Raw genomic sequence first — 14,908 nt, forward strand, 5'->3', positions numbered from 1 at the left:
TATTCCATTTTATACATATATTGTAATTTATTTAACCAACCTCTTGCTGTGACATTGAGGATATTTTGAGTTTTCTACTGTTAAAAGTGACTACACCACAGTAATGCAAGGGGTTAATAATAGGGTGGTATCTGGGAAGTCTGCATTTTATACATGATACTTCTGTAAATCTACAACTTCTCTAAAATAATAAAAGTGACCGTGACAAATATCTAGGTATAAACATCTTTTAGTACATCTCTTTGTAATTTTGATAAATTCCTAAAAATGGAATTGTTAGATCAGAGAATATACATGTGTAAAATTTTGTTAACCACTGCCATATTGCTCCCTACTAATGTATGAGAATGAGCTTTTGCCCAACTCTTTGCCAACACTGGGTATTTTTGTTCTTTTTATTCTTTGTTAATAGAAATAGGTGGAATTGGTATCTTTGGGTTTTAATTTTTATTTCTTTGATTATTAGTAAAGTTGGATGTTTTCATTTTATATGCATTTAAAAAATTTTTATTGTGATAATATATATACAACTTCATGTGATTTTAAGCCATTTTTATTTCTTCTTTTATGAATGTTTTTCTGTGTAATCGGATAAAAAAACTTGGAGAAACACTTTTTTATATGTATGCAAAATATTTGCATGGCATTCAGTGGGCTTTGGGGGGCATACTCTGTGCTGTTGAAAGTCTTGTCTGGTAATGAGAAGACAATGGGCCCAGGAAATCTTTGATTACCCCCATTGCTTTTGCAGAGGATTTTGGGCTCAAATAATGGCCACATATGAGGTTAACTGACTTTACTGGTTTACAGAAGCTACTAATGGTGCAGTACCTCAGGGCCAGCGACCACCCCCTCGTATCAAGAATTTCCAGATAAACAACCAGATTGTGAAACTGAAATACTGCTATACATGCAAGATCTTCCGACCTCCCCGGGCCTCTCACTGTAGCATCTGTGACAACTGTGTGGGTGAGTAAAATCAAGGGGACTTTGCCGGGGGTAAGACTGAGTTGAAGAGGGTCAGGGCAGTTGTCAGTTCTTGGGGAATTTGGTGAAAATGGTATGCTAGATTAGAACTCACCTTAGATAAACAAGCTCCTTAACAACTCTGAATCAATTGTCCTTGTGTAGATCAAATCACAATTTAAATATCCTCTAGTCTAAAATAAAAAAAAAAACTCTTTGGTAAATGGGAAAATAAACTTCTTTACTTTACCTATTTTGCAAAAACAGATTTTCCTCTACTGGATGGATTTGTTTCAAGTGAGGTCCACCTTACATAGGGGTAGGAGAACCCTAGTTCACCAGAGGGCATCTTTGGGGAAGGAAGGGTTATGTAAGAAGTAGTGCTCTCAAGAACAAAGTTGATAGCAGTTGTTGAGTTGCTGCTGTACACTAAAGCACTCTCCTGCGTGCTTTCCCTTTCCCTCATTTAAGACTCATAAGGATCCATATGAGGTAAGTATTATTTCCATTTTACAGATGAGGAAATAAATGAATCAACTTCATATAGGTTCATGTAATTAGTATGAAATGGAGCTGGATCAGGACTGATTCCCAAATTCTTATTTATTCTATCTCTGCTATTGCTACATGGGTGGTGAGATAATACATGGTTCTGTGCTTCCATCTGCATATATGTGGCTTCGTGTATTCACTGTCTGTTGTGTGCAGTAAACATGCCTATCAGTGGGCATATATGTGAAATTCCTTATAATAGGCATACTTCTGACATTCTTTATATATGCCATGTAGCATGTCTGAGCACACTGCTTTCTTCTCACTATTCAGTTCTGTAGGTCAAAGTTGGGGGCACTTGGTATTTGAAGAAGGCCTGATGTGGAAGTTTTTTAATAAAGAATTCCCTCTCCTTATTAATACCTTTAAATGTAAACAATTCATACAAATGTATTTTTTAGGAAACATTAACATTCCAGTGGAAATACAGATAGTTCATAAAACAGAAAATACAATTGGCTAATTAACCAATTGTTAATGATGAGCAAAAAAGCTCATCTCTAATAATCAAAGAAATAAAAAAGGATGCCTTTTTGATCTAGAAAATTAGTGAGAAAAAACTGATCATGCTTAGTCCTACACTGCTAAGAGTATAAATTGGAACAAACTTTTTAGAACGCAATCTCATGAAAGTCATCAAAAGCCTTAAAACAGGTATACTACCCTTTGATACCAATGATTCCTTTTCTAGGGATCTATCCCAAGTAAATATTTAGAGATGTGGTAAGAGATTTAATATTTACCTCAAGCTTATTTTAATAGTGAAAAATTGGAAAAAACCTAATTGTCCACCAATAGATGAGTGGTCACATAAAATGTAGGGCATTCATACAATAGAATTTTATGGGAAAAGCTCATACCAGAAAGCTAAGTGAAGTAAAACAAGAGATAGGCTAGATTTGCAATGTGATCTCAGTTTATATGTTTTAAAAAAATTGTAAGCATGTGAAAAAAAGTCTTCAAGGAAATACACCAAAATACTCATACTTATCAGTAGGCTGTGGGATTATGATTGGTTTTGTTTCTTTCATTTTTTTTTTCTTTTTTTTCAAGTTTTCTAAAATGAGCATGCATTACTTATATTGGCAGAATAAGTGTGAGTTAAGATACTGTAGAAAATATATCTAAATAAAACTGTGATTTCGTGTTTTCATATGGCAGGTTTGCTCAAATTGAGGCTATATCTATAATTCTTGATCCAGATATTACCCTAACCATTTGGGTATGTCATTCTTTTCTACACCTTCCTTCTCTTTCTTGAAAAGATGTATTGTAGCCCTTTAATCAGGAGACAATTTAGCTTTATTATTATTTTTTGTTGTTTTTAATCAGAAAGAGACTTTATTTTGGTCTTCTAGTAGTTTCGTTTCCTAGCTGCTAAGACAAATGCAGTGGATGGCTTAAACAATGGGAATTCATTGACTCATGGTTTTGAGGCTAAAAGAAGTCCCAAATTGAGGTGTCGGCAAGCAGATGCTTTCTCCCCAAAGACTGTGGTGTTCTGCAACTGGCTGCTGGTGATCTTAGTCTTTGGCTTTTCCCTCATGTACAGGGCAGGGTTGTCTCTTTTCTCTCCTGGATTCCACTGACCTCCAGCTTCTGGCTGCTCCCTATGGCTTCTCCTGCCATAGGTCCAATTTCCTTTGTGTATAGGGACTTCAGCCAAATAGGATTAAGGTCCATCCTCATTGGGTTTGAATGCACCTTAACTAATAACATCTGTTTTAAAAAATATATTTTTATTGACAAATCTTCACACACATACAGTCCATAAATGTTGTACAATCAACATTAGCCTTATTTTTTACCACTACACAGCTCATTGTTTTTTAAAATGACGTATTTTATTCTTTGTGTTTATTTTGTTTAATCAAAGCAATACATGTTCATTGCAGAAAATATGAAAAGTATAAAAATCATTCTCCATTTTGCTGTAATTCCTTCCAGATTCTCTCTTGTTTGCAAAATTGGAGCATACATGATAGAGTTTTTAAAAACCTTTTTTTATTGTGAAATATATATACAAAAAAGCAATACATTTCAAAGTTCATGGTAACTAGTATTTATAGAATGGATTTCAAAGTTTGGTATGGGTTACTATTCCACGATTTTAGATTTTTCCTTCTAGCTACTCCAAGACACCAGAGACTAAAAGAAATATCAATATAATGATTCAGCAGTCATACTCATTTGTTAAAACCTATCTTCTCTGTTGTAACTCCTTCTCCTTTGATCCTTCTCCCAATCTTTTGGGGTACTTGGGCTATGCCCATTCTAACTTTTTCATGTTGGCGAAGGGTGTCAGTAATATGGGCTAGGGGGAAGGAACTAGCTGATATCCTTGGAGAGGCTGGCCCCTCTTGGTTTCAGGACTTATCTGCTCTAGGAACCCATCTGGAGGTTGTAGGTTTCTGGAAAGTCATCTTAGTATGTGAAACTTTTTTTTTCTTTTCAGAAGTGACTTTATTTGAATTTTATCTTTTTTTTCTTTTTAGAATTTATTGTATTTGTTTTTTTTACATGGGCAGGCACTGGGAATTGAGTCCAGGTCTCCAGCATGGCAGACCAGAACTCTGCCTGCTGAGCCACCGTGGCCTGCCTTTATTTGTTTTTATCATGAAAAATAACATATACAGAAAAAAGCAATAGATTTCAAAGCACGCCACAACAATTAGTTATAGAACAGATTTCAGAGTTTAGTATGGGTTACAATTCCACAATTTTGCATGTATTTCCAGTTGTGTTCTTTTTTCTCTTCAATTTTCTGTTTAGTATTTTTGACATGTGCAAAATATTTTTTTAGGTATATTGAGTCAAATTTATTTTTTCTGTCCACCCATCTTCCATTATTTTTATGCTTAAAAAGTCTTTCTCCATACAGTGAATTCATCTATTCTTTATAATAGTTTAATGGTTTTACCTTATTTTTATCTTTAGCTCTTTAATTCATCTGATGTTTATTTTGATAGTGTGAGAAAAAAAATCTAAACTTACTTTTTACCCCAAACGGTAAGTTGTCCCAGAATTGTTTATAGAGTAATACTTCTTTTCTTCACTGATTTTATAATACTGCCTTTATTAGACGGTAAATCCTATATTCTAGACTCTGTTTCTGGGCTCTTTGCATTCCGTTGAGCTACCCCATACCATTTTAAGTTTGGAGACTTGTAATATTTTTAGTAACTAGAGGTCAAGAAATCCATCCCCCTTACTCATTTTTCAAAATGTTCTTGGCTATTTTCACCTATTTATTCTTTCTGAGCTTAGTAGGTCCACTACTAAGGTTTTTATTTGTAAAAGCAGTGGCTCTGCCACTAACTGGCAGAGTGAGGTAGGTCACATAACCCCTCAGTGCCTTAATCCCCTCATCTGAAAAAATAGGGAAAATAATTTCCTTTTGCCTAACTTCCAGGGTGATTATGAGGATTAAGTAAGTTGGATATAAAAATGTTTTGAGAAAGTAAAATATACAAAGCAGTAGTTTTAGTAATTGAAATAAGCAATGATCCTGGATTTAGGTATTATGTGTTAGGTATTATGTGTATGGTTAGGTTCCTGTTTATTTTGGAGGCTTTGACAGTAATCTCTCATTCTCCCACAGAGCGCTTTGACCATCACTGCCCCTGGGTAGGAAATTGTGTTGGAAAGAGGAACTACCGGTACTTCTACCTCTTCATCCTTTCACTCTCTCTCCTCACAATCTATGTCTTTGCCTTCAACATTGTCTACGTGGCACTCAGTGAGTATGCAGAGCAGTGTCTGCTGTTGGGATGAGAAAGGGAGTGGGGGAAGGCTTGAGGATGGCTTAGAGGATTGGTCAGATTTCCTGGTGGGACTTTACCACCTGTGAATGTACCTTAGGACCAGTTAGAAATGAGCCGGGCTCCAAACCTCAGCTCACATCAATAAGTATTTACTGAGTGTATTGGCTTTCTAGCTGGCTTTCTTTTGAGGGCTGGGACCATAATCCTGCTCTATTCCTAAAGAATTGGACATTTTTGAGCTGATTCTAAAGGATTGGGGTGAATTTTGGCTATATGCATCCTCTGTTCTACCTTCTTAAACTTGCCCTGTTCTAAATTAGAAGGGGTTATAACAGAGAAATGCCTTTCAAGAGTGCATGGACCTCTTAGGGAAATAGAAATACTCATCTATGTGTGTGCATGTGTGCATGCGTGCACGCATACCCCTAAGGGCAGATGGAACATGGAGTTAAATGAGTGTCATTAATTAAGATAATTTCCTGGAAAGAGATGAGTTCTGAGTTGGACTTTGAACAAGGGAGGGACACAGATTAGTGAAGAGAGAGGATTTTCCCTGGATGTTTTTTATTTCTTTCATCTGTTAATACCACTGTACATGCCTGTGTTTGGAGGTTAGGGAAAAGGGAAGGAAGGTGATGCTTACCTTCTGCCTGACTCTTCAGTCCAGAGCCTGGTTCTGTTCATTTTTTTAGTCATGAGACTGCCCTTGCTTCAGTGTGAGCTTGTCCCTTCCCAGTTTGTAGCAAAGAATAGGGAGGGAAGGAAGTGAGTAGGCACTAGGACAGTGTATATATTTTTTACTAAAGTCACTAATCTTTCTTTCTCCTCTTCCCAATCTCACAGAGTCCTTGAAAATCGGCTTCCTTGAGACGTTGAAAGAAACTCCTGGAACATATCCTCCGTTGGCCAGATGTCTTTGTGAAGCCCATTAAACTACTTTTCAGCATGCTTTCTCCTTATAACTCTCCCATCATCTAATTTTTCAGACATTAGAGAGTGCCAAAGTCTAAAATAAGTGATATACTCTTAGTGATGGCATCCAGAATGGAAAATGGCCAAGGTTTAAAGGGAGACCTTTCCCTCACACCATCTCCACTGCCTCCCTCCCAAGTCCTTCTGATGTCAGGCTCAGCTTTGCCTCAATACACCTCCTATGTCACTTACTAGAAACTCTACCTTCCTGTTACAGCTAAGGCTTATTTTTTTTTATGATGGCTGCATTTCTGAAAAGGAGATTCACATGGGATTTCTATAAATCACATCCTGTTTTTCCCTCAATTTTTCATTAATAGAGTTTGTTTTTTGATGGGTTTTCCCTTGGCAGTGATAGCCAACATTGTTTAGCTTTGGCCCCTTCCCAGGCTTCCCTTTAGAGAACTAATGATGAAAAAACACTCAAATACACTAGAGATCTATTTGTAATATATAGAACAGGAATCCTTTACATTTCACAAAAGATATACCCAGTGAGTTTAGAATTCATCTGTTATTGTATATGGATACTTGGCAATTTGTGACATTTGTTCTAAGAGGTAAAAAATGGTGTGGCTGATGCCATGAGTATAGGCTGCCTCGGGTTTCATGGGGTGGCTTCTGAAACAATCCTTAACATCACCTCACTGTTCTAGAAGTACTCATTTGCTTCTTTACACTCTGGTCTGTCGTGGGATTGACTGGATTTCACACTTTCCTCGTGGCCCTGAACCAGACAACCAATGAAGACGTGAGTTAACTTTTCCTTCTCCACACATATTCTTCTTTTCCCAAAAGCTTATTCTCTCATTAAATATTAAAGAATTGAGTTTCCAGAACCTGGGAAGTCGAGGCAAAAACCTGGCATGTATGATTGTCCAATAAGATATATATATGTGGAAGAGAAAGCAGACTACTACTTTGTTGTCTATAAGGTGTTAAGAAGAAGATTGAAAAGTTGGGTGGGTATAAGGTCTTTGACTGTTTATAGGTCCTTAAAGGTAGCTGGGGACTTTGGATTTGGAATGGAGAAGCACAGTTGCTTCAAAAACACAAGGAATAAATCTTTGCTTTTTAAAAATTATCAATTAATCCATATTTCTTGTAGAAAATCAGAAAATACAGATGAGCAAAAAGTAGAAAATAAGTCCGTATAACTTTACCTTCTACAGAGCACCACCATTATGGTATAATTTATAGTTTTCTAGACTTGTCTAGACTTGTTTCCATGCTTGTTTATGTGCATATTTTATATTTTTAAAAAAATAATGCATTTTGTTCTATTACCTCCTTTTTTCATTCATTCTATTATGAACATTTTTCCGTGTTTATATATCTATTTCTTCAACGTAATTTTATATTTTTATTTATTTTATTTTTATTTTTTCATTTTTTTTGCATGGACAGGCACCGGGAATCCAACCCAGGTCTCCGGCATGGCAGGCGAGAATTCTGCCACTGAGCCACCATTGACATAATTTTAAATGTAAGCTTTGGCTTTTGTTTTGCAGATAAAAGGTTCATGGACAGGGAAGAATCGTGTCCAGAATCCCTACAGCCATGGCAACATTGTGAAGAACTGCTGTGAAGTACTGTGTGGCCCCTTGCCCCCCAGGTATTCAGGGAGCTAGAAGGTCCTGAGGTTCTTGGCATGAGCAACTCAACCTGATCCCATTTTTTTCGCATGGGCAGGCACCAGGAATTGAACCCGGGTCTCCAGCATGGCAGGAGAGACCTCTGCCTGCTCAACCAGCATGGCCCACCCTCAACCTGATCCTATTACCTGGTCTGATGCATTCTTCGGAATGTGGCCTCTTGGTATCAAATAGGTCTTCCTGGGGATTGTCCCTTGGAGCCATATTGACATGAACCATAGAACATGAGCTGTTTGTTTTGGTACGATGGACCTTTTGTTCTTATTTCTTTTGTTTTTTCCCTGGTTAATGTGTTTTTCCTTGGTTTGTGGGAGAAAAAGTGAGTGGAAGACAAGACATGGACTAGGATCAGACTAGATAGCCAAAGGATAGGTTTATGTTTTCCAGTACACACAGAAGGGTTCAGTGCTATGGTTGGGTAGAGGAATGAAAACAAAGTGCTTTATTAACTCTTCTATCTCCTGGCCCTTTAGTGTGCTGGATCGAAGGGGTATTTTGCCACTGGAGGAAAGTGGAAGTCGACCTCCCAGTACTCAAGAGACCAGTAGCAGCCTCTTGCCACAGAGCCCAGTAAGTGTTCCTAACTTTAAGGCTTAAGTCAGTAATTGAGAAGGTGTAGGCTCAATTTACAGCTTAAATATGTAATTGAACGATTTTGTACCTATTCACCTCAGTGTCCCTGTCTCTGTTTCTGCCCTGACATTGCCTTCAGATCCTTGTGCCCTTCAGGTAAATTGAGATTTACTCATTTATTCAGAATATACTGAGCAGCTCCTCTGTGCCAGCCACCATGCTTGATGCTAGGAATGTATCAGCATCAAGGCAAATGATGTTCCTGCTCTCAAGAAGCTCATTATCTAGTGAGGATAAGAGATAAAAATAGGCCATTGTTCAATGTTGTGAAAAGTACCTTGATAAGAGAAGCATGAAATGCTATCAAAGCAGAGAGAGCGGTTAGGGCATGGTGTTAGAGCTACTGAGGTGGTTACCTTTGTGGAGGGGGACTTCCTTGCTGGAATATAACAGAATTTGTGGAAACTACCCCAGCTGCCCTGCCCAAGATAAACTTTATAATGTAGGCCTGTTCCTAAAAAGTTTTTACTTTAACTTTCTTTTTTGTAATAGCTTTATTGAGATAATTCATATACCATGTGACTCACCTATTTAAAAATATATAATTTACTGGATTTTAGTAGTATATTCACAGAGTTGTGCAATCATCACAACACTTAATTTTTGAATATTTTCTTAACTCTCCCTCAAAACCTTGCACCTATCAGAAGTCACTCCTAAGCAACTACTAATCTACTTTCTATCTCTATAGATTTGCTTTTTCTGGGTATTTCATATAAATGGGATCATGCAATTTGTGTCTTCTTTCACTAAGCATTGTGTTTTCAAGGAGTATCCATGTTGTAGCATGAATCAGTACTTCATTCTTTTTTTGGAGGATGAATAATATTCCATTGTATGATTATACTGTATTTTATTTATCCATTCATTAGTTGACAGACATTTAAGTTGTTTCTGTCTTTTGGCTATTATTAATAATTCTGCTATGAACATTTATGCACACATTTTTGTGTGACTATATGCTTTCATTTCTCTTGGCTATATACCTGAGAGTGGAATTGCTGGATCATACCATAGTTATGTGTTACCATAGAATTGCTCGACTGACCTCCAAACTGGCTGCACCATTACATTCTTACCAGCAGAGTGTTAGGGTTTCAATTTCTCCACATCTTCACCAACCACTTGTTATTATCTGTCTGTCTGATTATAGCCTCCCTAGTGGGTGTGACATGATTCCTCATTATGGTTTTGACTTGCATTTCCCTGATGACTAATGACGTTGAACATCTTATGAACCTGTGACCATTTGTATATCTTTGGAGAAATGCCTATTTAGATCCTTTGTCCATTTTTAAATTGGTTGTCTTTTAAATTTTGATTTGTAAGTTGTTCTTTAAATATTCTGTGTAGAAGCCCTTTATCAAATATATGATTTGTAAGTCTTTTCTCCCATTTTATGGTTGTTGTTTTTTTATTTTTACATGGGCAGACACTGGGAAATGAACCTGGGTCTCTGGCATGGCAGGCGAGAACTCTGCTGAGCCACCGTGGCCCACCCTTATGGGTTATCTTTTTACTTTCTTAATGGTACACTTTGAAACACAAACGTTTTTAATTTTGCTGAAGTCTGGTTGATTGTTTCTTTTCTTGTTTGTGCTTTTGCTGTCAGATCTAACAAAACCTTGCCTATCCAAGGTCATGATGATTTATGCCTCTGTTTTCTTTCTTTCTTCTTACAGGTTTCAGCTCTTAACATCTAGATCCATTTTGAGTTAATTTTTATATATGATTTGAGGTAGGGGCTCCAAATTCTTTCTTTTGCATGTGGATATCTAATACTAGCACCATTTGTTGAAAAGACTGTTCTTTCTCATTGAATTGTCTTGGCGCTTTTGTAAAAAATCAATTGACCATTGATTTTTGACCATAAATGTGAGACTTTACTTCTGGACTCTCAATTCTATTATCTTGGTTTAAATGTCTGTCCTTATGCCAGTACCACATGGTCTTGATTAGTTGTGGCTTAATAAGTTTTGAAATGAGGAAATGTGATTCCTCCATGTTTTTCTTTTTCATGATTGTTTTGGCTATTCTGGGCTCTTGAATTTTCATGTAGCTTTTAGGATCAGTTTATCAATATCTGCAAAGAACACAGTTGGAATTTTGGGGGAGATTGTATTGAATTTATAGATCAATTTGGGGATATTGCCTTTTTAACAATATTAAGTCTTATGATCCATGAACATGGAATGTCTTTTCATTTATTTATGTCTTTTTTAATTTCTTTTACCAATGTTTTTTAGTTTTCAAAGTATAAGCCTTGTACTTCTTTTGTAAAATTTATTCCTAAGTATTTTATCCATTAAAAAAAACTTTTTATTTAGAAATAATATCAAACTTATAGGACAGTTGCAAAAATAATACAGATCCTCTACAGAGAGCTCCAATGTACTCCTCCCCTAACCAAGATACCCAGATCTACCAATTTTAACATTTTGCTCCTATGACATATCATTCTATCTACCTATCTACCTGTCTATCTGTCTGTCTATCTTTCTATCGATCTGCCTATCCATTTATCTACTTTCTGAACATTTGAGAACAGGTCATACACATCATAATCCTTGAATACATAATGCTTCCCTATAACTTCTTATGAGAAAAGGTATTTACTTATGTAATGTCTTCAAGTGCAGTTATCAAATTCAAGAAATTTAACATTGATATAAAGCTTACATTCTATATTCCAAGTTTTTCATATGTCCCAACAATGTCCTTTTGAGTTTTTTCTCTTCCATTCTTAAATCCATCCTAGTATCATGTATTTCATTTAATTGTCATTATCTCTTCAGTTTCTCTTTCTTTTTTGTAAATTATGAAAACATATATACTACGTAAATCTTCCCATCTCAACCCCTCCCAAGCATACCATTCAGTGGGATTAATCACAGTCACAATTTTGCAGTACCCTCCCCACCATCCATTACTAGAATTTTTCCTTTACCCCAAGAAACCCTACCTCATTTTGTATTAATTTCCCATTGTCCCTTGCCCCTACCCCTGGTAACCTGTACTCTATTTTCTTCCTCTATGAGTTTATATATTCTCTGATACTTTCTTTGTGGTTACCATGAGTTTACATTTAATATCTTAAATCTATAGCAATCTTCTTTGCTTTGATACCAACTTAATCTCAATAGCATACATAAATATTGTGTCCCTACACCCCTCTGTCCCTACAACATTTTGTAGTTCTTGTCACAAGTTCATGTTTTATGAGTCCAAAACTACTGACTTATCATTACATTTTCTGCACTTGCCTTTTAAATCCTATAGGAAGTAAAAAAGTGGAATTATAAATAAAAAATATAATAGTACTTGCATTTATACTTACCCATGCCATTATCGTCACTGGAGAGCTTTATTTCTTCATTCAGCTTTGATCTGTTGTCTATTGTCCTTCCCTTTCAACCTGTAGAACTCTCTTTGGCATCTCTTATAGGGCTGGTCTAGTGATGAGGCACTCCCTCTGCTTCTGTTTGTCTAGGAATGTCTTAATTTTTCTCTCATTTTTAAACTTTTTTATTGTAAAATATGACATATATACAAAAAAAGAAAGAAAAACACTAATTTTCAAAGCACATTTTGACAAGTAGCTACAGAGCAGATTTCAGAGTTTGTTATGGGTTACCATTCCACTATTTCAGATTTTTCCCTCTAGCTGCTCCAAAACACTGGAGGCTAAGAGAAATATCAATACAGTGATTCAGCAGTCCTACTCATTGGTTAAATCCTATTTTTTCTGTTATAGCTCCTCCTTCTTCTTTGATTCTTCTTCTGGTCTATAGGGATCTTTGGGCAGATGCCCATTCTAACTTTTTCATGTTCATAGGTCTCCCTCATTTTAAAAAAAAATGTTTTATTAATTAAAAAAAATTATAAGAAACACAAACATTCCCAACACATACACTCAGTAATTCACAATATCATCGCATAGTTGCATATTCATCATCATGATCATTTCCCAGAACATTTGCATCAATTCAGAAAAAGAAATAAAAAGACAACAGAAAAATAAAACAAAAACAGACAAAAATTTTTTACATACCATACTCCTTACCCCTCCCTTTCATTGATCACTAGCATTTCAAACTAAATTTATTTTAACATTTGTTCCCCCTATTATTTATTTTTATTTCAAATGTTCTACTCATCTGTCAACAAGGTAGATAAAAGGAGCATCAGACACAAGGTTTTCACAATCACACAGTCACATTGTGAAAGCTATATCATTATACAATCATCCTCAAGAAACATGGCTACTGGAACACAACTCTACATTTTCAGGCAGTTCCCTCCAGCCTCTACACTACATCTTGAATAACAAGGTGATATCTACTTAATGCGTAAGAATAACCTCCAGGATAACCTCTCGACTCTGGAATTTCTCAGCCATTCGCACTTTGTCTCATTTCATTCTTCCCCCTTTTGGTCGAGAAGGTTTTCTCAATCCCTTGATGCTGGGTCTTAGCTCATTCTTGAGTTTTTCTCAATCCGTTGATGCTGAATCTCAGCTCATTCTGGGATTTCTGTCCCATGTTGCCAGGAAGATCCACACTCCTGGAAGTCATGTCCCATGTAGACAGGGGGAGAGTGGTGAGTTTGCTTGTTGTGTTGGCTGGAGAGAGAGGCCACATCTGAGCAACAAAAGAGGTTCTCTTGGGGGTGACCCTTAAGCCTAATTTTAAGTAGGCTTGACCTATCCCCTGTGGGGTTAAGTTTCATATGAACAAACCCCAAGACTAGGGGCTCAGCCTATAGCTTTGGTTGTCCACACTGCTTGTGAGAATATCAAGAATTCAACTTGGGGAAGTTGAGTTTTCCCCCGTTCTCACCATTCCCTGAAGGAGACTTTGCAAATACTTTTCCACTTACTGATCATATCACTCTGGGATTCATCAGGGCATCACCTGGACAAACCAACAAAATCTCATATCCTACCCAAAGTTCCATGTACTTAAGGTGTTCAACCAACTTTCTGCATAAGTTATATTTGGAGATGTTCTAGTCAAAATATAAATTTGTACCAAATAAACATTTTTTGCTTTAGTCTCACACATAAGTTGAAAATTTAAAATATTAATTACCATCTATTTTCAGCACACTGCAGTAATGACATTCTTTTGTTCTTCCTCATGGAAAAACATTTTTTTAAATTTGTACATTTAGTTGCTATCATTATACACTCTAGGTATTCCTAGATTATACCAGCTCTCCTCCCTCTATCATTCTCACATGCAGCTTCATTCAGTGTTTTAACATAATTGTATTACAGTTAGGTAATATTGTGCTGTCCATTTCTGAGTTTTTATATTCAGTCCTGTTGCACAATCTGTATCCCTTCAGCTCCAGTTACCCAATATCTTACCCTATTTCTATGTCCTGATGGTCTCTGTTACCAACGAAATATTCCAAGTTTATTCACTAATGTCAGTTCATATCAGTGAGACCATACAGTATTTGTCCTTTTGTTTCTGGCTAATTACACTCAGCATAATGTCCTTAAGGTCCATTCATGTTGTTACATACTTCATAACTTTATTCTATCTTACAGCTGTGTAATATTCCATTTTATGTATATGCCACAGTTTATTTAGCCAACCGTCTGTTGATGGACATTTTGGCTGCTTCCATCTCTTGGTAATTGTAAATAATGGTGCTATAAACATTGGTGTGCAAATGTCTATTTGTGTCCTTGCCCTCATGTCCTTTGAGTAGAGACAGCATGTAGATGGGTCCTGTTTTGTAATCCATTCTGCCAGTCTATGTCTTTTGATTGGGGAGTTTAATCCATTAACATTCAGTGTTATTACTGCATGGGTAGTACTTTCTTCTACTATTTTGCTTTCTGGATTTTATATGCCATATCTAATTTTCCTTCTTTTTACCTTTACCCATAGTCTTCCTTTCTACCCTCTTCTCCACACCTCTCTCTTCTGTCTTCGTATCTGTCTCTAGTGCTCCCTTTAGTATTTCTTGCATATCTGGTCTCTTGGTCACAAATTCTCTCAGTGATTTTTTGTCTGAAAATGTTTTCATTTCTCCCTCATTTTTGAAGGACAATTTTTCTGGATATAGAATTCTTGGTTGGCAGTTTTTCTCTTTTAGTAATTTAAATATATCATCCCACTGTCTTCTCGCCTCCATGGTTTCTGCTGAGAAATCTACACATAGTCTTATTGGGCTTCCCTTGTATGTGATGGATTGCTTTTCCCTTGCTGCTTTCAAGATTCTCTCTTTCTCTTTGACCTCTGACATTTTGATTAGTAAATGTCTTGGAGTATGTCTATTTGGGTCTATTCTCTTTGGGGTGCGCTGCACTTCTTGGATCTGTAATTTTAAGTGTTTCAGAAGAGTTGGGAA

General features: G+C 36.4%; 1 protein-coding gene across 3 annotated transcripts in view; it reads left to right on the forward strand.

Annotated features, from left to right (window-relative positions):
• ZDHHC9 (zDHHC palmitoyltransferase 9) overlaps positions 1-14,908 on the forward strand; it is a 40,225-nt gene that overhangs the window by 16,199 nt on the left and 9,118 nt on the right. For all 3 annotated transcript variants that reach the window (XM_077146373.1, XM_077146374.1, XM_077146375.1), the window contains 6 exons: positions 811-969; positions 5,120-5,257; positions 6,126-6,172; positions 6,901-7,005; positions 7,766-7,869; positions 8,383-8,479. In XM_077146373.1, coding sequence (XP_077002488.1) covers positions 811-969; positions 5,120-5,257; positions 6,126-6,172; positions 6,901-7,005; positions 7,766-7,869; positions 8,383-8,479 — 650 coding nt within the window. The remainder of the gene's footprint in view (positions 1-810; positions 970-5,119; positions 5,258-6,125; positions 6,173-6,900; positions 7,006-7,765; positions 7,870-8,382; positions 8,480-14,908) is intronic.

This window comes from Tamandua tetradactyla, chromosome X, assembly GCF_023851605.1.
Source record: "Tamandua tetradactyla isolate mTamTet1 chromosome X, mTamTet1.pri, whole genome shotgun sequence".
In the NCBI taxonomy this organism is placed as follows: Eukaryota; Metazoa; Chordata; class Mammalia; order Pilosa; family Myrmecophagidae; genus Tamandua; species Tamandua tetradactyla.